Source organism: Lactuca saligna, chromosome 4, assembly GCF_052625555.1.
Source record: "Lactuca saligna cultivar CGN05327 chromosome 4, ASM5262555v1, whole genome shotgun sequence".
In the NCBI taxonomy this organism is placed as follows: Eukaryota; Viridiplantae; Streptophyta; class Magnoliopsida; order Asterales; family Asteraceae; genus Lactuca; species Lactuca saligna.
In genome coordinates this window covers 205962341-205985694 of record NC_136420.1, presented here as the reverse complement: position 1 = coordinate 205985694, position 23354 = coordinate 205962341, and the positions used below count along the sequence as shown (strand labels likewise).

General features: G+C 39.0%; 1 protein-coding gene across 1 annotated transcript; it reads right to left on the bottom strand.

Moving 5' to 3' along the window:
• Positions 1-1192: 1192 nt before the first annotated feature.
• LOC145043272 (flavonoid-6-hydroxylase-like) lies at positions 1193-3343 on the bottom strand. The gene is made up of 2 exons (XM_078991875.1): positions 2321-3343; positions 1193-2101 (listed from the first exon to the last, which is right to left on the bottom strand). Exons 1-2 carry the CDS (start codon positions 3275-3277, stop codon positions 1469-1471), a joined length of 1590 nt encoding a protein of 529 aa, XP_078848001.1. The 5' UTR covers positions 3278-3343; the 3' UTR covers positions 1193-1468.
• Between the last annotated feature and the right edge of the window lie 20011 nt (positions 3344-23354).

The following is a 23354-nucleotide window of genomic DNA, read 5'->3' as shown; positions in this document are numbered from 1 at the left end:
TTGGTTGTGGTGTCATTGGTGTTATTTATTTGTGTTTTTTGTAGGAACGAAAGTTGATATCATGTTTATTGGGCTACAAGGCGAGTCTGTTGTTCATGGGGGTTGTTGTCTATCAATCATTTTCATTACAAAAAACTAATGTCGCCACGTGGCTCTTTTGGCTATCGATGGAGGGATGTAATATAAACCATAATATTCATTAACTTTAAACCATGCAACATTAAATCTTTGTGATTTTTTTGCCAAAAAGAGTATAAGGAAACTCGTGGAATTTAAGTTGGCAATGCCCTTTTATGAGGTATGCTCTTTGAACTTCATCTCGAACATTAGAATCATAATCTAAAATCCTAATCCTCATATATCCTAGGGTCTGAGGGAAGTTCTACTAAATTGAATTCAACATGGCTATTATTAGAAAAATCAGCATTAGTTGCCTCTGATAAATCCAAAACTTTTCTTTTTGTTACATATTTATCCATGTCAGTTAAATAATAAGTAATTAATAAAAAATAAACATTGTTTCTTATTATAAACATAGTAACTAAGCATAAAAACAAACAGAGAAGACGAGGTTGTGCTCGTTTGATGCATAAACAAAAAAAAAAAAAAAACAACGTGAAAAATGGCTACAAAACAAACATTGTCACTTTCTTCTTTCATTTACTTCAATAAAACAAATACTCACTTTCTCCTTTGATTTAGTGCAGTAAAACAAAGGGATGGGGCTACTAGATCTCTTCTCCACAAGTTGATGGGATTAGTTTAATATTCAAAAGAAAATTGGCGTCCATCAAAACAAACAAAGAAGTGATGTTAATTTAATATTTATCAGTGGGGACAGGGGACATATCCTAAATAAACACAGCGAACATTATACCCTAATTTTGTTCATAATATAAGTTATTAGCAGTTTAGAAGACAATAACTTCTTGGCTGCTCAAAGGGGAATTTTGGTATCCTAGTAATTTAGTCGGTTTGGGCCTAGCTAGTAAAAAAAAATCAAAAAGTTGAGGGTAGTTCTGGGCTTACACTGGACCTATGTGGCTTGGCCATTGGGAATCTGCAGTGCAAATTGGGATCGGAGGGTAATATATAGTAATGTTGACTTAGACCATTTTAAAATTGGTATAAAGCAAATATTATGCGTGCATGTTCGTGTAATTAAACAACACAAAGTTAAGGAGGGAAAATTTTCACGCTAAGACTCTGGTATTATCGATGCTTAAAATGTAAACAATGAATGGTTCTATATACAGAGCATACAAGCAGAAGAAACAAGAAACCATTGCATGAAATAATTAAGAAAAATCCAAAACAAAGTAGTATGACTAATAGCAAGCTGTTGATAAGATAGTAAGAAGACTTTCTGATTTTTCGGGATTGTCTTGGAATCATTCTTCAATAAGACTAGAGTGTGGGCGCATGGTTAGTGGCAACGGGGCTTGGTAGATGATTTGAAGCAGACGTATCATGCAGCAACAGGGTACATATCAAGGGATAAACGAGGCGCCAGAAGGACCTCAAGTGGGATCGCTTTGCTGATAGTCACTCCAGCGCTTTCACTCATATCAATGGGTTCATCCGATGGCTTTTTAAGCACAAATTGTTGTATTAAAGTAGCTAAAGTTATATGCAAAGACCGAAGAGCAAACGGAATAGCAGGGCATACTCTTCTACCACTACCGAAAGGAATCAATTCATAATTGTTTCCCCTGACATCAACATGTTTATGAGTTGTCAAGAATCTTTCGGGCTGAAATTCTTCAGGGTCTGACCATTTATTAGGATCATGTTGAATTTTCCAAAGATTAGTCAATAAACGTGTGCCTTTAGGGATTTTGTAGCCACCAATAACGCAATCCTCCATGGACTCATGAGGAAGGTTTAGAGGTCCAGGCGGGTATAAACGCAGTGTTTCTTTAACGATTGCGTCAAGGTAAACAAGGTTCTTCAGGTCCGACTCCTCCACTGCTCTCTTCCTTCCAACATGCTCATCCAATTCATCTTGGGCAATTTTTAATACTCTTGGGTTGTTGAGCAACAAACATAAAGCCCATGTTAACGTTGCAGACGATGTGTCCAATCCCGCAGCTAAAACAGTCTGCAAGTTTGAAGTTAAAACAAATTTGTTGTATTAGATTTCAAGCAACATGCATGCTGATAATTTTGTTTTTTGCACACCTTATCTTTGCCACTGAAAACTGTTGCAAATATTATAAAGAATGTGGAAGAAACTATAAACGATTAACAAACTTTACTAATAGTAGTCGTATAGCATTGGTGATGTATAAAATGATGATGAGATAAAGATTAGGCTTACCAAACATGTAGCCTTGATTATGGTATCATGGTCAAAACCACGGAATTCCTCTGGGGAGGCACCTTCAAGAACGGAAATCAGAACATCCATGAAGACTTGGCTTCTTTCATGTTGCTGCGCATGCTTTTCCTCCGCTCTCACTCTCTTGTGATCCTCTAGCCATCCTGTAACAATTTCGTACATCTCTTCTCCTGTGATCTTCATTTTTTTCTCGTATCCTCCCAGGTCCAAAGGCTTGAGATATGGAATAAAATCAGACACCACAAATGTGCCCAATAAGACAAAGAATTTCCTTATCACTTTTTGAAATCGAACCCCTTCTTTGTCATCAGGTGAAAACCTTTTTCCTGAAACAACCCTGACGACAACATTTAATATCAAGTTCTGAAACCATTGTTTCATATCCACCTTTACCATGTCGGAACTTCCAGTCTGTTTATTCTTTACCCAAGCGTTATATATATCTTCCATGGATGCTTTAACCTCTGCAGCACGAAGAGGTCCAAGCATCTCCACACGTCGCTGAGAGAGAACCTCGAGTGTCAAGATCTTGCGCACTTGTCGCCAGTAGTCCCCATAAGGAGCGAGAGCCAAGATGGCATAGTTATAGCCCATGTGTTCTACTGCCATTGACTTGGGTCGACTTGCAAAGACCTTATCGTTTGTGGTAAAGCACTCTTTCGCCATCTCAGCGCTACTCACCACCAAAACATTGTGAACACCAAGCTTGATGGTGAAGATGGGGCCGTATTTATCAGCCAATCCACCTAAGACCCTATGAGGTAATTCAGGTCCACCAAGAAGGCCCAGGTGTCCGATTACCGGCCATCGGCCCTTTGCTTGAGGTGGTTCTGTGTTCTTCACTCTCTTTCCTTTCAAGATTTGCAGCAGGAATTTTAGTAGAAAACCAAAAAATATGGCTGCTATACTTGCTGAAAACGGGAGAAACAACTTCATGTTTTCTACGTCGACAAAGAATTATGAAACTGATGATACATGGATTTCATAATATATACAGATGTAACTCCCTGGCTGCAGGTAAAATTTTATATATAATATACGGAGTATAAATAAATATGTATATAGATGGCAATGTTGAATGTCTAGTCAAGAAAGTGGGCTTAAGACAACCATACAGACAATAATTTTTTATTAACAACTTAATTACAACGTAGCATCAACATTTACTTAAATAAGGAATGGAATTAAATTCATTTATTGGCGATCTGTCAAAGAAATGATAGAATCATGGAATCATGATGTTGAATATGTTTGAACAAAGAAAAAGTCAAAAAAAAAAATAATAATAATAATAATAAAAATTTAAAAAATCGACATATATCTTTGCTAGAGACAATTTGTTTTATTAAAGTGAATGAAAATGTAACATCTAATGAAAATGTAACATCAACATTTAGTTGAGAAGGGAACATAATTTAGTAATGGAATTTACATGATTTATTGGCATTGTGTAAAAAAAAATGATAGAATCTTTCAATTGTGGATTTAGATGTAGTTTTACCAATTTAACTTTCATCCATTTGTTAGGTAAATACGTCAATCACCAAATTTTACTTCAACTAAACCAATATATGCATTTGTCTAGAATACAATAATATATTAAAATATTATAAAGACAAAGCTTCATTTTTCGTCCCTGTGGTTATCCAAAAATTGTGGATAAGGTCCAAAAAATTTTCAAGTTGCATGGTTGGTCCAAAACATGAAACTTCTTGTGGTTTTGGTCCCTGGAGTTAACTCCCGTCCATTTCCTTTCGTTTAGTGTAGCACGTGCCCTCCATGTGAGGGTAATTTCGTCTTTTTATCTATTGGTCCCTGTGGTTTGAAAACTCCTTTAAGACTCAATCCACAACGTCTCTCTTCTCTTTCATCTTCATTCAGATAACACGTCTTTCTCTCTTACTCTTTCTTGGTTGATCGATTTCTTTGTTCACTCACAATGGTGCAACAACTATGTTTTTGTGGAAGAGATGCTGTTTTGCGAACCTCCTGGACAGATTTAAACCCTGCTCGTCGTTTCTTTGCATGCCCTAAACAGGCAACAATGTGCAAAATTAGGTCGACGATTTTGATTTAATAATCCATCCACTTTTCTGTATAATTGTAGGATTCAAAATGTAGATCTATTGGGTGGGTTGACCCCCACATGTGTCCAAGATCGACAATTGCTGAGAACAATGAACAGGCATGAGTTGGATTTGGGGAATATGCAACGTGATTGAACAAAACTCAAGATGTATTTGGTTATAAGGTGGGTTCTGCTTCTTTTGGTTATCTACTTTAGGAATTAGGGCTTACATGTTAGGGTGTACTTTTTGGAAGATTGTTGTAATGTTGTGTTTTGGTGTTGGTTTTTCTAAGCTGGAAGTGTTAGTTTTTGTTATAAATTGTAAGCTGAAAGTGTTAGTTTTTGGTTATCAATGGTAACTTGTTTTAATGAAATTGTTAGTTTTTGTTATAAATTGTCTCAGTAGTTTTTGTTATAAATTGTCTCAGTTGAAATGGTTATGATAATAGTGTATGGTGTAATGCTGAAAATGTTAAATATTGACTATGATGTTAACCATAACAGAATACCAGAAAGTACATTACCAATAACTGCTTTAACAAAACAAAAAACCAAACATTACCATTAAGCAGTACCAAAATTACATAGCTATTGCATAACCATGTTCAAAAGTGCATAACCATTACATAACCATGTTCAAAAGGGCATAAATATTACATAATAACAATAGTTTTAAAACTTTACCAACTATTACAACCACAAATAAAACAAAAAATCTACTAGCCTACCCTTGCAACATTACCATTAAGCAGTACCAAAATTACATAGCTATTGCATAACCATGTTCAAAAGTGCATAACCATTACATAACCAAGTTCAAAAGGGAATAAATATTACTTAATAAGTAGAGTTTTAAAACATTACCAAATATTACAACCACAAATAAAACACAAAATCTAGTAGCCTACCCTTGCAACACTTCAAACTTCATTTGCTTAACTGGTACCTCCATTCCTCCCCCCCCCCCCCCCCCCTCCTTACCCTTGCATGTCCTGGCATTATGGCCCTTGTTCTTACACTTACTACATGTCACACTCACAAATTTCCTAGTTAGCTTCTGACTTTCACATTGACCTTGTTGTGGGGTTCTCTTTCTGACTTTGGCTTACACTCTTCTCATCAGTAGTCTGCCTCCTTTTCTTTTTTGGTCTTCCTGGTTGCTTGTGGTGTGGTGGAGGGGTAAGGGTTGTTGGACTATCACTCTTAGGCCACATGCTCCTTCCTTTGATGGAGTCGACTGTGAAAGAGTACATGCTTTTCCATGTTTCTAGCCAATACACCTTATGCACATAGGTGTACAGTTCTCCTACTTGCTCACCATTATCTGCCATTTCATTGATTGTTGCAATTGCATGCTTGTAAGGCATGCCTGTCAACTCCCATTTCCTACAGCTGCAAGTCATCTGCCCCATGTCCACAATATGTTGATCATGCCATGGCCCTTTAACCTGGTACTTACTCACTCCATTCCATCTTGCAGTGTATTGTGAAGCACTTGATATGTTTGCATGTAACAACCTTTCACCAGTAGGTGTTAGTGGACCTGTGCACTTGTTTAACAACCTTTCCCTTATGAACTCCAAACAGGTTATTATTGGTTTATCCCTTCCTTTTATGAGCTTACTGTTGAAATCTTCACACAAATTATTCAACAACATATCTAACATTCCCCTACCTATTATTATATAGTACATGTTGGTAAGCAAAATCAATGGGAAATAATGAAAATATATAAAATTATACAAATAAGTAATTACCTGAGAAATGGCTTCTAGCCCAATGATGGGGAGGGATTTTCATAAGCCATTCATATGCTTCCACATCATAGGATCTGAAATCTCTCATCAGTGTTTCAAACTCCGGGATGGTTGTGGCTTTAGCACAATTCCACAAATGCTCCTTGTACTCTGTTGTCCACAGTAAAATCCAAATGCCTCAAATAAAGAACCTAGACTCTTGAATTATATATGAAAACTAGCCAAGAATCAAATGCCAACATACTCCATAAGTAATCTAACGTTTGATAACCACCTTAACGTCTATGAACTTTTGATGAAAATGAATCCTTAAATGTTTGAACTGACAAGGGTATTAACAGTTGGCTGCACGACCCAATGTTGGAACAAATGATATAGCAATCATACGGTGACCATGACTTCTCTGATTACGCCAACTGTCTATCACCACTAGCATTAGTGGCTGGAAAATGAAAGCTGGTGAAAGATTGAATCAAAACTGTTGGGGTATGAAGTTTTGTCCAACATAGAGCACTTACAACAAAAAAATGTAACCTTTAGCGACGACAAAAAACGTCGCAATTGATGCTCGTTTCGTCGCTAATACCTTAAGCGATGGCATCTCGTGTCGTCGCTATTACCTACTAGCTAATACTCATTTGTTGTCGCAAATGGCATTGTCCCTAATACTCTACGCCGGTAAATGTCTTTGTCGTCACTATTGGCGTCGTCTCTATTGATAAGTGTTTCCGAATACTCTTCTTGAAATCAGTTGTTGTCACGACCTTGTCAATGTGATTACTAAAGGTGTCACTGCAAATATATATATATATATATATATATATATATATATATATATATATATATATATATATATATATATAAAACAATTTATTTATGATATTAGTTTGTGTATATTATAAAATGCAGATTTGATAAAAATGCAGAAATAAATACATACGACATTACATAAAACATCAAATATATCACATTACATAAACTATCAACTTATAACATCCCAAAAATACAGTCTGAAAATTTCGTTTTAAAAATAATAATAAAACCATGTTCATCAATTGTCATATAAGAATCATAAAGAATGTATCTCAAAATATCTTAACAATTGTCAAATATATCAGAGTATAAACATCCTAGGCTGAACAAATGGTGTGTGCACTTCAATCTTCCCGAGCTCCTCTTTTAAAAACTGAGTACCTGAAACCAAAAATGAAAACCGTAAGCACGAAGCTTAGTGAGCTCCCCCAAACTACCACATACCATACAATAACATATAAAGCATCTACTGGGCCTTTCCCATTGCATCGGACCGAAGTCCGGAAACTAACCAGGGCCTTGCCCTCTGCATCGGACCGAAGTCCGGAAACTGCATCGGACCGGAGTCCGGAAACTGCATCGGACCAGAGTCCGGAACTAACCAGGGCCTTGCCCTCTGCATCGGACCAAAGTCCGGGAACTGCATCGGACCGGAGTCCGGAAACTGCATCGGACCAGAGTCCGGAACTAGCCAGGGCCTCGCCCTCTGCATCGGACCGAAGTCGGAAACTGCATCGGACCGGAGTCCGGAACTAACCATATATCTTTGCTAGAGACAATTTGTTTTATTAAATTGAATGAAAATGTAACATCAACATTTAGTTGAGAAGGGAACATAATTTAGTAATGGAATTTACATGATTTGAACCTACAGTGTAGCCTTCATATGAGTCTAACTGTTGCAAGGATGAGTCTTCTACTCAAAGGATTATCTAAGCGTTCTATCAAGCAAGAGTGTTATGTTGTAGTCATTGGTCAGTGATTCGTAGAGGGATGTTAGTCAGGCAGGGAGACATGGTTTCAAAACTTTGGATTTTAGACAAGGAGGTAAGAATTATTCCTTAGGGGTTAACTTTAGATATATAAATATATGTTCCTTCAGTCTATATTAGAGTTGTGGATGGGCTATTTAGGTTATCTGGTGTGGCTGGGTGTTATTATGGAGATATTTCGAGGAAGAAATCTAAGTTATGTGGGGGAGAGTTGTAACACTCGGTTTTAAAGCGCTTCATTATATGGGCTCGTGACCCAAATCATCAGTTCTCATAAGGCTTCGGGCGTTCATAAGGCTTCGGGCATTGGGGGAAGAGGGAATTAGCCCTTTTTGGATGAGAATATTATAGATTAAGTGATCTGAGTGTTCGGTTGTGTTTCAGAGCCCATGGGTATATCGGTGATTTGGCAATTCAGGTATTTATGAATTTTGGATTTTGTTAAAAAAAAAGTCTTAAGGCAAGGATGACTTGATCGAAGTGTGTAGCTTCTCGTTACCTTTTTGTGGATATAAAGAACATCGAAAATGGACTTAGAACGAAGGAGTTATGACTGGTTTGAATTTAAGTGTTTTAGAGCTTGTTCGAGTACATGGGGTGTACTCACCAAGTAAGCAAGGCGTATTGGTTGGATGGGTCGTGAATGCCTTCTAAGTACGTCGGGCGTACTTAGGGTACACGGGGTGTACGCCCTTCAGATGGAAACCTAATTTATAGGGGTTTAGTCCTATTTAAGCTTCTTTTATTCATTAACCCTTGCCTTTTATCAGCCTTCATGCCTCCTAAACCCTAATCTCGACACCTAGCCACCATCTTGGAGTTCTTAATATTTAGTGAGGAATCTTGGAGTGTTTTTGTACATTTTGAAGAGATTCGAGCTTGTTGCCGAATCATCACTTGGAGTGGAGGTTTGAGATCTAGAAGTTACTCATCTTTTGCAACCTATTAAAGGTAAAATTCTTTAATCTTGTCATCTCTTTTGGATGGATCTAGTTTAGAGTGGTTTGTGGCACATTGTGGTCTCTTTGGTTTGCCTTTGGGAGAATGAGTTTGCTTCAGGAGTTTGGTCCCTAGATATGGAGGTTTTAGATATCCCACATACATAAAAATGGAATTGGGGCGGGGGGGGGGGGGGGGTGGGGGATAATATCAACCCATGCATGAGTTTTAGTGCCTTTGTGGAAGTTGTTAAGATAGGACTTGGATTTGGGACCCTTTGAGCCATGCCAAAGCTCAATGTCAACAACTTTATGGATTAAGGCATGATTTGAAACAAGTTCGGAGTATTGGATGCTTTGGCTTAAGGGACTAAGATATTTTTTAAGTGGATTGTGAGCAGTGTGCGTACGCGGGGCGTGCATTGTGGTACGTTACGCGTACATGTACGCTGAGCATACCAACTGAGTACGTGGGGCGTACTCAGTCTGTTTTGGCTTTCTTGATTTGTTGACCTTTTGACTGTTGACCATTAGCAAGACATTTAACTGGAGTAGACCAATGGATATTTTGGGCCTTTTAGGATATTAGGCCTTCTCGGATTAGGCCCATGATGGGTTTTTGGCCCAATATAGAAAATTGGGCCATGTTTGGGCTTTGGGTGATTATTTTTGAATTTGGGATTTTGGATCAGTGGATTGGGCTTTGGCCTTGGGCCAAGTTCGGGCAAGAGTAAAAAGGTATTTTAGCCTAATTTGGACTCTTAGTGTGAGTCAGGATATAATTGTTAATTCGATATTATTTTGTGATTGATAGGACAAGGGATTTTAGTGGATCTGCAGCTGGAGATTTATCTATGAATTTCAGCAACCTGAGGTGAGTCTCCTCATTGTATGTATGGTTCGAAGGCACCATTGTAGTCCAGTTGTCTTATGTGTTGTTAAAAGACCAAGGGGTAGCCCTTGGCATTGTATGAAACACCCACAGGTGGCTCCTGGCAAATATGTATGCATGACTAGGGTTCGGACCCTGACAGTTAAGTAGATTGTTAGTTGGGGTATGTATGCATTTTTTCTTTGTGATGCTTTCATGGAAGACCAATCGGTGGCTCTTGGGACATATCTGTAAGACCTAAGGTTATGCTTCGCAAGGAAAGACCATGATATGACTTGTGACATAATGGCAAGACTATGGCTAGCACATACCATTCTCTATTGTATGTATGGTATGCGGTATTTTTGGGGAATTCACTAAGCATTGTGCTTACGGTTTATTTTTTTATATTTTCAGGTACTTCTGGTTCAAAAAGGAAGGGCCCGACTTGATTCCAACGCATACACCCATGTTTTTCCGTGACCTTGTGTTTTTGGAAATTGTATTATGATTGTTTTATTATGAAGTACTTTTAAATGTTTGAATAAAAGACAAATGGGTGTTTTGATTATATTAAAAATGATTTTTTTACCTTGAAATTTTGCGACATTACAAATTTGTATAAGAGGGATTCCGATTGTAACCTACTAATTTAATCATCATTAATTTCATGTATAATTTCACCCAATTTAAATTTGTATTTCATTATATAATTTTTTTTTTAATAATCCTAAGTTTTTCCTTCCAAAAATATTTCAAGCATTTATTTCTTACGCGTTCCTTTATCAAATTTAAATTTTTTATTTTCCTTATATTCATAAATTTTGTTCATCATAATTACTTGAGACGGTAACGTACTTTAGCATTTGGTCACTAAATTATTTTTCCTGTTTTATTAACCCTTAAAACTTGTTCAAACGTTTACATTATACCATTATGACGGGTAATAGTGGGTTTCGATGGTTTCAAACGTGGTTTCCGGCCAAGTATGATTTTCCGATCACCATCATTTGGGGTTGTTTCATGGGTTCAGATGCGCTTAACTCAAAAACTAGAAATTAGATGAACTCAAACAAGATAAGGACTCTGATGGTCTGCAATAAGACCAAAAATGTAATGTACTTGTATTCTTATGTGAACGATTTTCAGAAAAGTTTTGGTTTGAACACAAATCTTAAAAGATCCAATCGTAGTTCATCAAAACCTATCTTAGGTTTTTACATTATTTTTGGGTTTTAATGGTAGTTCATCAAAACCCATCTCTGAAGCAAAACACATATCAAATGTACTCACCGTTCTTGTCACCGAATCAAAAAATCAGTTCTGGAATACGAACAAATAAAAAACGATCTTGAATCTGAAAAACAAACCAATAACTTTTTCAAATGTTCATCATGTGTGTAGAACCCAAATATCCCTAAATCAATGGGTATGGATCAAAACGGAAGCTAGAAATATGAAATGAATCTTCGAAATCTGAAGAGCTACAACAATCGATGAGCGAGATGAATAAGAATGAGCATTTGAAAACTTTTCCCTTAAAATCCAGATCCGAACCTAGCTGTTAGTGTTTGCAGATCGGAGCTTGGCTTTGTAGAAAATCAGAATGAAGAAAGATGGTGTTTCGGAGAAGACGACGACATTCTGACAAAGGTTTACCGTCGCTTGTTCCGACAAGGGTTTTCAGATCGGAGGCTACGATTTGTGAGTTCATTATCGTGTGTTCATGTTCATCTTCATCTTCAGTAGCTTCGAATTTTCACACATAAACAGGAAGAACACATAGTTGGGTGTGGTTTGTGAGTTCATTTTCTGATTTTGTGCCTAATTCCTTAAATAAAACATAGATTAAAAGTGTAGCCGAAGATAAGGAATGCCGAAAATATTTCCGGGGAAGATGACCGGAAACCCCACTATTATCGGTGATAATGGTATAATGTACACATTTCAACAAGTTCAAGGGTTATTAAATCAAGAAAAATTATTTAGTGACCAAAAGCTAAACTATATTACCCTCTCAAGTGATTATCCCTTTTTTATTTTTGATAACTTATGCGTTTTCTTTATCAAATATAAACTTTCCAAAATCAGATTCAATCGTAACCTACCAACTTAATCATCATTAATTTCATCCATAATTTCAACAATTTTAAATTTGTATTTTCCATATATAATTTTTTTTAATAATACCGATTTTTTCCCTCGAAAAATATTTCAAGCATTTATTTTTATCTAATGTTTCCCCCATTATAATTATAACTTTCCTCATATGAAATATAAAGGGAAAAGATTAAATGAGAACACTAAAAAGGTTGAGAACGAGAGACTAGTTCTGGGCCAATCAATATATAAGAGGATATTAGTAACTGTATGAAACATCCCAAATATGTTACCCAAAATTTTTGTTTTCAAATCATTATTAAAATCATAAACCATCGAAATTCATAAGTAAAATCATAAATCATGTATCATAAAACATCATAGTATTCGTCTCAAATTAAAATCTCGTAACAAAACATCAAAGTAAACTCCCAGGCTATGACTATGGTGTGCGCCATGCGATCATCCCGAGCCCTTTCCTTTGCTAATGGAAGTACCTGAAACCAAAACTGAAAACTGTAAGCACGAAGCTTATTGAGCTCCCCCAAACTATCACATACCATACAATAACACATAAAACACATACTGGGCCTTGCCCACTGCATTGGGGCCCGCCCGGTATCGGACCAAAGTTCGGCATAAATTGGGCCCCGCCCGACATCGGACCGAAGTCCAAAATAATCTAAACATAACATAAACATGAACACATATATAATCACATATACTACATCGGGCTTGCAAGGCATCGGAACGGAGTCCGGAACATATAACACATATCATAAAGATGCATGAATCACGAAGAGATTAAGCATACATAACTACTTCTCGGGACCACCCTGGCATCGGACCAAAGTCCGAAAACATATAAACTTCATTTGGCTTACCCCGACATACTGCAACAACTACCTAGACGGGCCGATATCGGTGCCTTAGACCCGTTCCTACTGGAGGAAAAACTCACCTCGAATGACTGAGTGCAGAAAACTTGAGTGAGGAATCCCAGTTTGCTACTCCGACAAATCTTTGACTATTAACTCCATAACAACACTTAATCAAAATCTGATAATCCTTCTTAGGGTAAAATAACCAATTTACCCCTGGTCAAAGTCAACATCCTGGTCAAAGTCAACCTTCTAGGTTGACCTAACTCACCGAGTCAACCTATTGACTCGCTGAGTTCTAGAACTCAGAAACCCTAAAATTCGTGACTGGACGAACTGACTCGTCGATTCTTCCTCAGACTCGCCAAGTCCTAGCGTAATCAGCAAAGGGACATATCGAATATAACTCGTCGAGTCCCTCCTTACACTCATCGAGTTCTTCAACTTCCGAGTCCTAGTCCTGTCCAACCTAGTGAGTCACCACCTCATCTTAATGGTTCCACTCACAACTAGAAAATGAGTTAGGGTTCACGACCCAACTCACTAAGTTCTCCTTGTGTCATATCTATTCAGTCGATTCTAATTCATTCCAATGCTTCTAACTCATTGATCTGGACTCCTTAGACTAGCATTAAACGTAAAGTTGCTAACTTTACGTTCATGCATGATGTTATGAAGCTAAAACACTCATTCCAAGCCAAATTAAAAGCCTAAATCATGACATGGAGTCATCGCTGAATAAAGGTGGCAACTTTGAGCTTCTAGAGCTCAAAAATGTCCAAATTTAAATTCATTTCATCCCCCAAGGTTCAAATCTCATTATGACCTTGGAAAGGACCCAAAAAGTGCAAATAACAAGTTTATAAGAAGATCTAAGTGGATAGAAACAAAGGTAGAAGGTTGATACCTTTAACAAGTTTGAGATAACCCAAGAACTCTAGATCTTCTGCTCTCTTTTTATGTCTTCACTGTTTGCCTTCTTTCTCCTAGCTTCAAACCACACAAATGCAAGGAAAAATGTTCAAGAATAAACATGGTTGATTAGGGTTTCGAGAGTAGGCTTGGGAGGTGATAAAAACTAGAGGGGATGATGAATATGGTGCTTAAATAGGGTGCAAACCCTAAAAATTAGGGTTTTCTCCTGAAGGACCTACTCGCCGAGTCAAGGATTCGACTTGTCGAGTAGACCACTTAAATCCCAAGCTCATTCTACCATCTACTTGATGAGTTAGGGCTACCAACTCGTCGTGTAGCTCAACTACGTACTTGAATAATTTAAATAATTATGTACCAGGAACGGGGCGTTACAATTCTCCCCCACTTTTCTTAGACTTCATCCTTGAAATTTCTTGCGTCTGAAAACAACTTCGGGTAGTGCTCCTTCATTTCTTCCTTGGGCTCCCACGTCCACTCATAACCCTTGTGCTACTGCCAATGCGCCTTCACTAGCTCAACCCTTATGTTCCTCAGCTCCTTAGTTTTGCGATCCAGAATCGCCACCGGTCTCTCTATCTAATTCATAAGGGTACCATTGTTGGATCATCCACCAAGAACTTCTGCATCTGTGAAACGTGGAAAGTGCTGTGGATTTGGCTGAGCTCTATTGGAAGATCTAGCCGGTAAGCAACCCGACCCACCCAGTCCAAAACCCTAAACGGACAAGTAAACCAGGGGCCCAGATTTCCCCACTTCCGAAACCTGATAACACCCTTCCACGGTGACACTTTCAGGAGGACCTCTTGTCGACGTAACTCTTCTTCCTACTCTGAGCAGTCTGGAGCCTGCTCCGGACTTGCTGAATCCACTCTGTGGTCTTGATTACTACCTCCGTACTCCCCACGACCTTCTAACCGACTTCACCACAACAGATTGGGCTCCTACACTTCCTCCCATAGAGCATCTCAAAGGGAGGTCAGTCTATGTTGGCATGGTAACTATTGTTATACGAAAATTCTTCTAATGGAAGATACGTATCCTAACTGCCACCGAAATCTATCATGCAAGTGCGTAGCATCGCCTCAAGAGTCTGAATCGTCCTTTCGCTCCGACCGTCTGTCTGAGGGTGGAAAGCAGTGCTGAAATGGAGATGAGTACCCATCTCGTCGTGAAACCGCTTCCAAAACCTAGAAGTAAACCGGACATCTTGGTCTGACACCACCGAGACAGGCACTCCGTGACGAGCGACTATCTCTCGCACATAAATATCGGCTAGCTTCTCGGCCGATATGCTCTCTTGGATCGATATGAAATGTGCATTCTTGGTTAATCGATCCATGATGACCCATATCGAATCGACCCCATGTCCGATCCTTGGAAGCTTAGTAATGAAATCCATGGTGATATCCTCCCATTTCCAAACAAGAATGTGTAAGGGATGCATCTTTCCGTGAGGAGTATGGTGCTCCACCTTGGCCTTCCTACAGGCCAGGCATCTCTCCACGTACCAAGCTATGTCCCACTTCATGCAAGGCCACAAGTAATCGGGTCGAAGATCTTTGTACATCTTCATCATCATTGGATGGATGGAGAACCGGGACTTGTGGGCCTCATCCATCAATATCTTCCATACTCCGTGCTAGTACAGTACTCAGACCCTACCATGCAGGGTCAACAACCCTTGGCTTTCGTAATCAAATGAAGCTACTCGGCCCACAATCCTCTCGCACTTCTAGAACTCCTCCTTCAGACCTTCAACCTGCGCCTCCATAATCTATTCCAGCAATGGAGTCATCACTGTCAACCTCAAACAGATGTCTCAGATCGGGCCCGCCACCGCCTTGCGGCTCAGGGCATCTGCCACTACGCTGGCCTTGCCTGGGTGGTAAAGGATCTCACAATCGTAATCCTTCACCACGTCTAACCACCGATGTTGCCTCATATTCAGATTCGCCTGATCCATGAGGTACCTCAAACTCTTATTGTCCGTGTAAATGGTACACCGGACCCCGTAGAGGTAGTGCCGCCAAATCCTGACGGCGAACACTACAACCCCTAACTCCAAATCATGTGTTGGATAGTTAACCGTGTGAGGCTTCAGCTGCCTCAAGGCGTAAGCTATCACATGACATCACAACATCAATATTGCTCCCATACATGTTATCGAAGAGTTATAGTAAACTACGAAGTCTTCTACTCCCTCTGGCAGGGTGAGAATCGGCACCTCACACAATCATTGTCTGAGCGTCTCAAAGGTTGTTTGCAGCTCAGAACCCCAATGAAAACCACCGACTTCTTGGTCAGTCGGGTCAACGGAAATGCTATCTTGGAGAAGTCCTAGATAAATCCCCTATAATACCCTGCCAGACCCAGGAAACTCTGAATCTTAGATGGAGACCTTGGAATCTCCCACTACATCACGGCCTCTATCTTTGCCGGATCTACCAAAATACCCTTCTGGTTGACGAGGTGCCCAAGAACATGCACCTCGTGCAACCATAACTCACACTTGGAGAACTTCGCGAATTGTCTCTCCCTCCTCAGTGTCTCTAGCACCTCTCTCAGGTGCTCCTCATGTTGTTCTTGAGTCTTGGAGTAAACCAAGATGTCGTCAATGAATACTATTACAGATCGATCAAACATCGGTTTGTACATGCGGTTCATGAGGTCCATGAACGTGGCTGAAGCATTGGTGAGCCCGAATAGCATCACCACAAATCATCTATCATCAAGAGTGGGTAACGACTCTTCACCGTTACCTTATTCAGCTCCCGGTAGTCTATGCACATACGATGTGCCCCTGGGTTATGGGCCCACCACGCTTCCGATGTGCCAGATGCCGCCTCTGGCTTCCTCTACCTTTCCATCTCTAGACCAATCTCCTTTTCACGAGCCCTCGCAATCATGTCCTCTAGCGTCTTGCAGCTGGAGTTGCTCACACGCTGCAGGATATCACTCCTCATCATCTCATGATATTGGGCATTTTGCATCTCCTCGTCTGCTACATAATGCGGAACGAGAAGGGACATCTCCCTAAACTTGGTGGTAATCTCCGCCATAGTCTCTGTCTTCTGCTGGAGGTCCTGAAACTCTCTAGCAAGTTGTTGTACCTCAATAACAGGTACGAACTCGCCCCTGAATCATGAAATCACTCTAGGTCATCGTATCCAATACCGTGTCATCACCAATGGCTCTCCCAACCTCCTCCCACCATTCACGTGCCCTGTCGTTCAGGAGACATGACACAAGCCAAACCTTGTCCCCCTCGGGACATCTGCTGGAGCGGAATGCATTGGCGACATCCGCCAACCATCTAGTTCTAGAAATAGGGTCTCGAACCCCATGGTAATCGGGAGCTACACATGCTCTAAACTCTATGATGCTGAGTGTGCGGAATATACTCAATCTCTCATCCATAAGCTCCAAAATACCCTCCTTGATCGAACCGTAAATCACCGGGGTCTGCTCAAGTATAATGCGTGTAATCTCTGAGGAGAGAAACTTGCTGGTCTTCTCATCTAGATGTTTAGCTCCAGAGCCTGAACCCGATCCCTCTCCAACACCTAAACTGCCAACTACTGGTGTAGGGCGTAAAACCACCATTCTAAAAACACATCATGACAAACGTGAAAATACTAACATACTCAAGGGATCATATACACTACAAGTTCCTTGGTCTTATCTCAACCTTCCTGGATTCGAATACAGATCCTATGCTTTCAGTAGTACGGGTCCATACTACGTTCCACATCTATCCGTACTTTCCTCAAGAAATGCCTCGACTCCACCAACTCCCTTCTACTACTACTGTTGATCTCATACTAAACTCTTCCTAGGCTTGCCCATGGGTAACCACCAACCCACTCTCCGCTAACAACTGCTTAAGAATTCCCTGTTACCCCCCCTAACTAGCTCGTGAATACTACTACATAACACTAAGACTAGATAATTCTTTGAATGAGAGATCCTACCCTACAACGGTTGGACTCAAACAAGAGTTGCGCAATAGAGCTAGACCTAACCTTATCAAATTATTTAATCCTCGCAATATGTAACATAACATATTCATTTAATAGTTAGTAAAATATAACTAAGACTCCTAAAAGCACGATGCAAGCAGCATTGGAGCATCGAGTAAACATAATCAAGCATATACTACTCTGGCTATCATACTGACAAATCTGTACTAGCATGCAGTTCTCATAAAGCTGCAACACATATAACAAGAACATAAGGCATCCTTCCTACATCCTTAGTCCTATTCTAGCATTTTGTTCTAATAAAGTTGATAATCTGAACATAGCATAAACTTGTATGGGTAATTTAAGAGTACTTACTTGAGCTCGGTTGATTGAATGCACCACACTCTTTTATCTTTTCAAATTCTTATACTTTTTCTAAAATTGTTTTCTTTGCTCAAAATCCTTTTACATGATTTTTCCCTTGAAATTTTTTTACCACTTCCTTAGTTTGAGTTCAGACACACCCGAAAGTGTGCCCGAATCCTTCAAACCAAGGCTTTGATACCAACTTGAAACATCCCAAAAATATGACCCAAAAATTTCATTTTCAAATCATTATTAAAATCATAAACCATCTGAAGTCATAAGTAAAATCATAAATCATGAATCATAAAAAATCATAGTATTCGTCTCAAATCAAAATCTAATAACAAGACATCAAAGTAAACTCCCAGGCTGTGACTGTGGTGTGTGCCATGTGATTATCCCGAGCCCTTCCCTTTGCTAGTGGAAGTACCTGAAACCAAAACTGAAAACTATAAGCACGAGGCTTAGTGAGCTCCCCCAAACTACCACATACCATATAATAACACATATAACACATACTGGGCCTTGCCCACTGCATCGGGTCCCGCCCGACATCGGACCAAAGTCCGGCATAAACTGGGCCCCACCCACTATATCGGGCCCTACCCTGTATCAGACTGAAGTCCGAAAAAAACTTGGGCCCCGCCCACTGCATCAGGCCCCGCCCAGCATCAGACTAAAGTCTGAAATAACCTGAACATACCATAAACATGAACACATATATAATCACATATACTGCATCGGGCTTGCTTGGCATCCGACCGAAGTCCGGAACATATAACACATATCATAAACATGCATGAATCACAAAGACATCAAGCATACATAACTACTTCTCGGGACCACCCCGACATCGGACCGAAGTCCAGAAACATATAAACTGCATCGGGCAGAACCCAACATACTGCAAATACCTTGACGGACCGGCGTTGGTGCCTTAGATCCGTCCGCACTGGAGGAAAACTCACCTCGAACGACTGACTGCGGAAAACTTGAGTAAGGAATCCTTGTTTGCTGCTCCGACGACTCTTCGGCTATTAATTCCATAACAACACTTAATCATAATCTGATAATCTGTCTTAGGGTAAAATGATCACTTTACCCCTAGTCAAAGTCACCGTCATGGTCAAAGTTAACCTTCCATGTTGAGCTAACTCGCTGAGTCAGCTTACTGACTCGCCGAGTTCTAGTAATCAGAAACCCTAAAATTCGTGACTCGACACCACGAGTCACCCTATGACTCGTCTAGTCCCCAAGCTAACCATCATCGCGATTGGCTGAACTAACTCGTCGAGTCCTAGCATAATCATAAAAGGGATGTATCGACTCTAACTCGTCGAGTCCCTCCATAGACTTGTTGAGTTCTTTGACTTCTGAGTACTAGTGTTATCCAACTCGCTGAGTCACCACCTCAACTCAATGGTTTCACTAATAACCAGAAAAGGATTTAGGTTTCACAACCCGACTCGCCGAGTCTATGAACAACTCACCGATTCCTCCTTGTGACATATCCATTCAGTCGATTCTAATTCATTCCAATGATTCTAACTCATAGGTCTCTACTCCTTAGACTATGATGACATGTAAAGATGCTAACTTTACTTCCATGCATGATGTTATGAAGCTAAAACACTTATTCCAAGCCAAAATGAAGTCCTATATCATGATTGAATAACGGTGGTAACTTTGAGCCTGTAGAGGTCAGAAATGTCTAGATCTGAAGTCCTTTCATCCTCCAAGGTTCAAATCTCGGAATGACCTTGGAAAGGACCAAAAAAAAGTGAAAATAACAAGTCTATAAGAAGATCTAAGTGGAAGGAAACCAAGGTATAAGCTTTATACCTTTAACAAGTCTGAGATGACCAAAGAACTCTAGATATTCTACTCTCTTTTGATGTATTCACTCTTTGCCTTCCTTCTCCTAGCTTCAAACCACACAAATGCAAGGAAAAAGGCTCAAGAATGCACAAGGTTGATTAGGGTTTCGAGAATAGGGTTCAAACACTACAAATTAGGGTTTGCTCCAGATGGACCTACTAGTCGAGTCAAGGATTCGGCTCGTTGAGTTGACCACTTAAATTTCGCGCTCATTCTACCATCTACTCGAAGAGTTAGAGCTACCAACTCATCGAGTAGCTCAACTACATACTTGAATAATTTAAATAATTGCATACCAGGAATGGGGCGTTACACTATATCTTTTATGTTTTTTCTCAAAAGAATGAATAGAAATCCAATCCCAAATCAATAAACTTGTAGTACAACGAATGGCTTGTATGTTAGCAGAATCATTTCGTGTGGGGAGAAAAAGAAAAAGCGCGAGAGAGAAGCCAATAGAGTTAGAGAAAAGAATCAAAGACCATATTCTTTGATTAGTGTGGGCATAACATTCGTTTGTGAAGACAGAGTAGAGATAAGAAAGAATTCCTTCAAAATGGGTCTTAAAACAAGTCTTAATAAGTTACAAGCTATAATGAAGATCACATACATAAAAGACTTGTAGAAGGGATGCAATCTTCCAACACCTAGTTCTCATGACATGAGCCATTACTTCTCATGTCGTGAGCCAGATTTCGTCATAATTTCAAAAACGACGCGAACCATACTCACGTCGTGAGACATTACTTCTCACGTCGTGAGTCATCACATATAGCATTACACTTTCTTCTTTCAACTTACAATGTGGTGTATGCTTTCCCATATTGAGATGTTTTACTTTGAATATTCTATGCACCACACTTTTTGAAGATGAAAGTTTTTGATTCACATTTTTTTTCGGAGAATTCAAGTGTACCAACATGTGTCCAAGTTCCAGTTACATATTCAAGATGTTTGAGTCTTCGTTTTACTTAATCAAATAACACTGTGGGTGCTCCTCTATATATTATTCATTCTGATATATGGACGTCACCTATTTTAAGCCCAAGTGGTCTTAAATACTACATTATATTTCTTGATCACTACTCTCACTATCTTCGGATTTACACTTTACGACGAAAATGTGATACTATCTTCAAAATTTTTAAATTTTCGAGCTCATATTCAAACTTAATCCAACAAAGACATCTAGGCTTTTCAATGCAATCATGGAGAAGAATTTGACAAGTCTACCCTTCACCTCCTCTTTGACCAAAATGGAATCAAATTTCCGATTTTCATATCCAAAGACATCTCAACAAAATGGATAATCAGGACGAATGCTAAGGACCATAAACAACATTGTTCACTCCCTCGTCAAGGTAAACAAGGTTCTTCAGGTCCGACTCCTCCACTGCTCTCTTCCTTCCAACATGCTCATCCAATTCATCTTGGGCAATTTTTAATACTCTTGGGTTGTTGAGCAACAAACATAAAGCCCATGTTAACGTTGCAGACGATGTGTCTAATCCCGCAGCTAAAACAGTCTGCAAGTTTGAAGTTAAAACAAATTTGTTGTATTAGATTTCAAGCAACATGCATGCTGATAATTTTGTTTTTTGCACACCTTATCTTTGCCACTGAAAACTGTTGCAAATAATATATACAGATGGAACTCCCTGGCTGCTAACGTTTTATATTATATTATATGTATTTTCAAATTTAATGGTTCTCAATAATGTAAAAGTCAACAAAGTGGGCTGACAAGTTTCTTGGATACAATTGCCTTATTAACTTAATAAACTTAATGATCATTTAGCATAAACATATATTTAAGAGGGAATATAATTTAAGAACGACATATACATTTCATGGTCTTGTGCCAAAAAATGGTCGCTACCAAAAAAATTATAAAATTTATAGAATCTCTCTGTTGTTGAATTAGATGTACTTAGACCAAGTTAGATTTAGAGTAAATTACACAAATGGTCACTATGGTTTGAGTAATTTGTTTGTTTGGTTTCTAACTTATTATTTTTTTTTTTAAATTGTAAGGTCACTACTGTTTGGTTTTGTTAAATGTTTGGTCCCCGTCTTACCTAAAAAGTCTAATTTTCTTAATTATTTAATTTATTTAAATAAACACACCAACAAGCCACCCCCACCTCACCTTATCTTATCGAAAAAAAAAGACTATTTTAATTTATTTAAAGAAGAGCATAATAGTCCCTTTTGCTAAGACAAAGACCAAACGCGTAACAAAAATAAATAGTAAGAACCTTCTGATTAAAAAAACAAGTTAGGGACCAAATACGTAAATTACCCCAAACCGTAGGGACTATTTGTGTAATTTACTCTTAAAGTTAATCTATTTGACACCTAAAGGCCTCAATGTCAAAATCTTTCATTTCAATTCCTTCAACTCCCTTTGCATTAAACGAAACAAGCTTGATATTAATTCTCTAAATAATAATTTATAAATTGATATATCGATGATCGGCACTAAATCATGTTTTTCAAGAAGTGCAATTTTATAAAAAGAAACAGGCATCTACTTCTAGCTTTGGCAAAGTATAATGAAAGAAATTTTAAAAAAATCACATAACAACCTTAATACACAGTAAAATCCAAATGCCTGAAAAAGCACCTACACTCTGAATTACATATGAAAACTAGCCAAGAATCAAAGAACCGACAAACTCCATAAGTAATCGAAACTTTTGTTGACCAGCTTAATGTTTCAGGTACGAGATTTTGATGAAAATGAATCCTTAAATGTTTGAAATGACAAGGGTATTAACAGTTGGCTAGATGACCCAATGTTGGAACAAATGATCGGTCTATCATAAGGCGACCATGACTTCTCTATTTATGCCAACTCTCTATCTCCACTAGCATTTGTGGCGGGAAAATGAAAGCGAGTAAAACATTCAATGAAATGTTGGTGGTATGAGCAATTAGACCATATGCGGTAGCCATGCAATGATATGAGCGTTGGAAGACTGCATGGTGGTCGTAACATAGACTGGGAGGCAGATAGATTGGAGTGTTGTAAGATTGTGGGGGTGGCCCGTAGCATTCACCGGTTCTTGAGTAGCTGTGAGCGTATAACAAATCTATGATTTGCTTGTGGATTTCATCATGTAGGGATTAGACCAGGGTAGGTCATTATGTGAGACCATAGGAATGCCACATCATTTTTGGGATTAAGGAAGTGGTGGGCCATATGCGGCCGATTGTGATTAAACACTACAGATGGTCATGTAGCATTCACTTTTAGCATTGGATTTGGTGACTTCAGATGAGGCCTTTGCTCGAAAGTCGCATGGTATGATTGTGTGAGACTAACTATATCCGCAATCAGGTGAAAATCCGATGAAACGGTTATTTGGCAGGTAAGTTGCGACTAAGGAGGTCGCCTGCTTTTGGAAAGCAGCTAGGGGGAGTCATGATGGGCCGAGACAGTATTAGT

Excerpts from the sequence above, each read along its gene's own strand:
- LOC145043272 (XM_078991875.1), bottom strand. The coding sequence starts at position 3,277 with ATGAAGTTGTTTCTCCCGTTTTCAGCAAGTATAGCAGCCATATTTTTT. Across the intron at positions 2,102-2,320 it reads TAATCAAGGCTACATGTTTG|ACTGTTTTAGCTGCGGGATT; the intron begins GTAAGCCTAATC and ends TCAAACTTGCAG.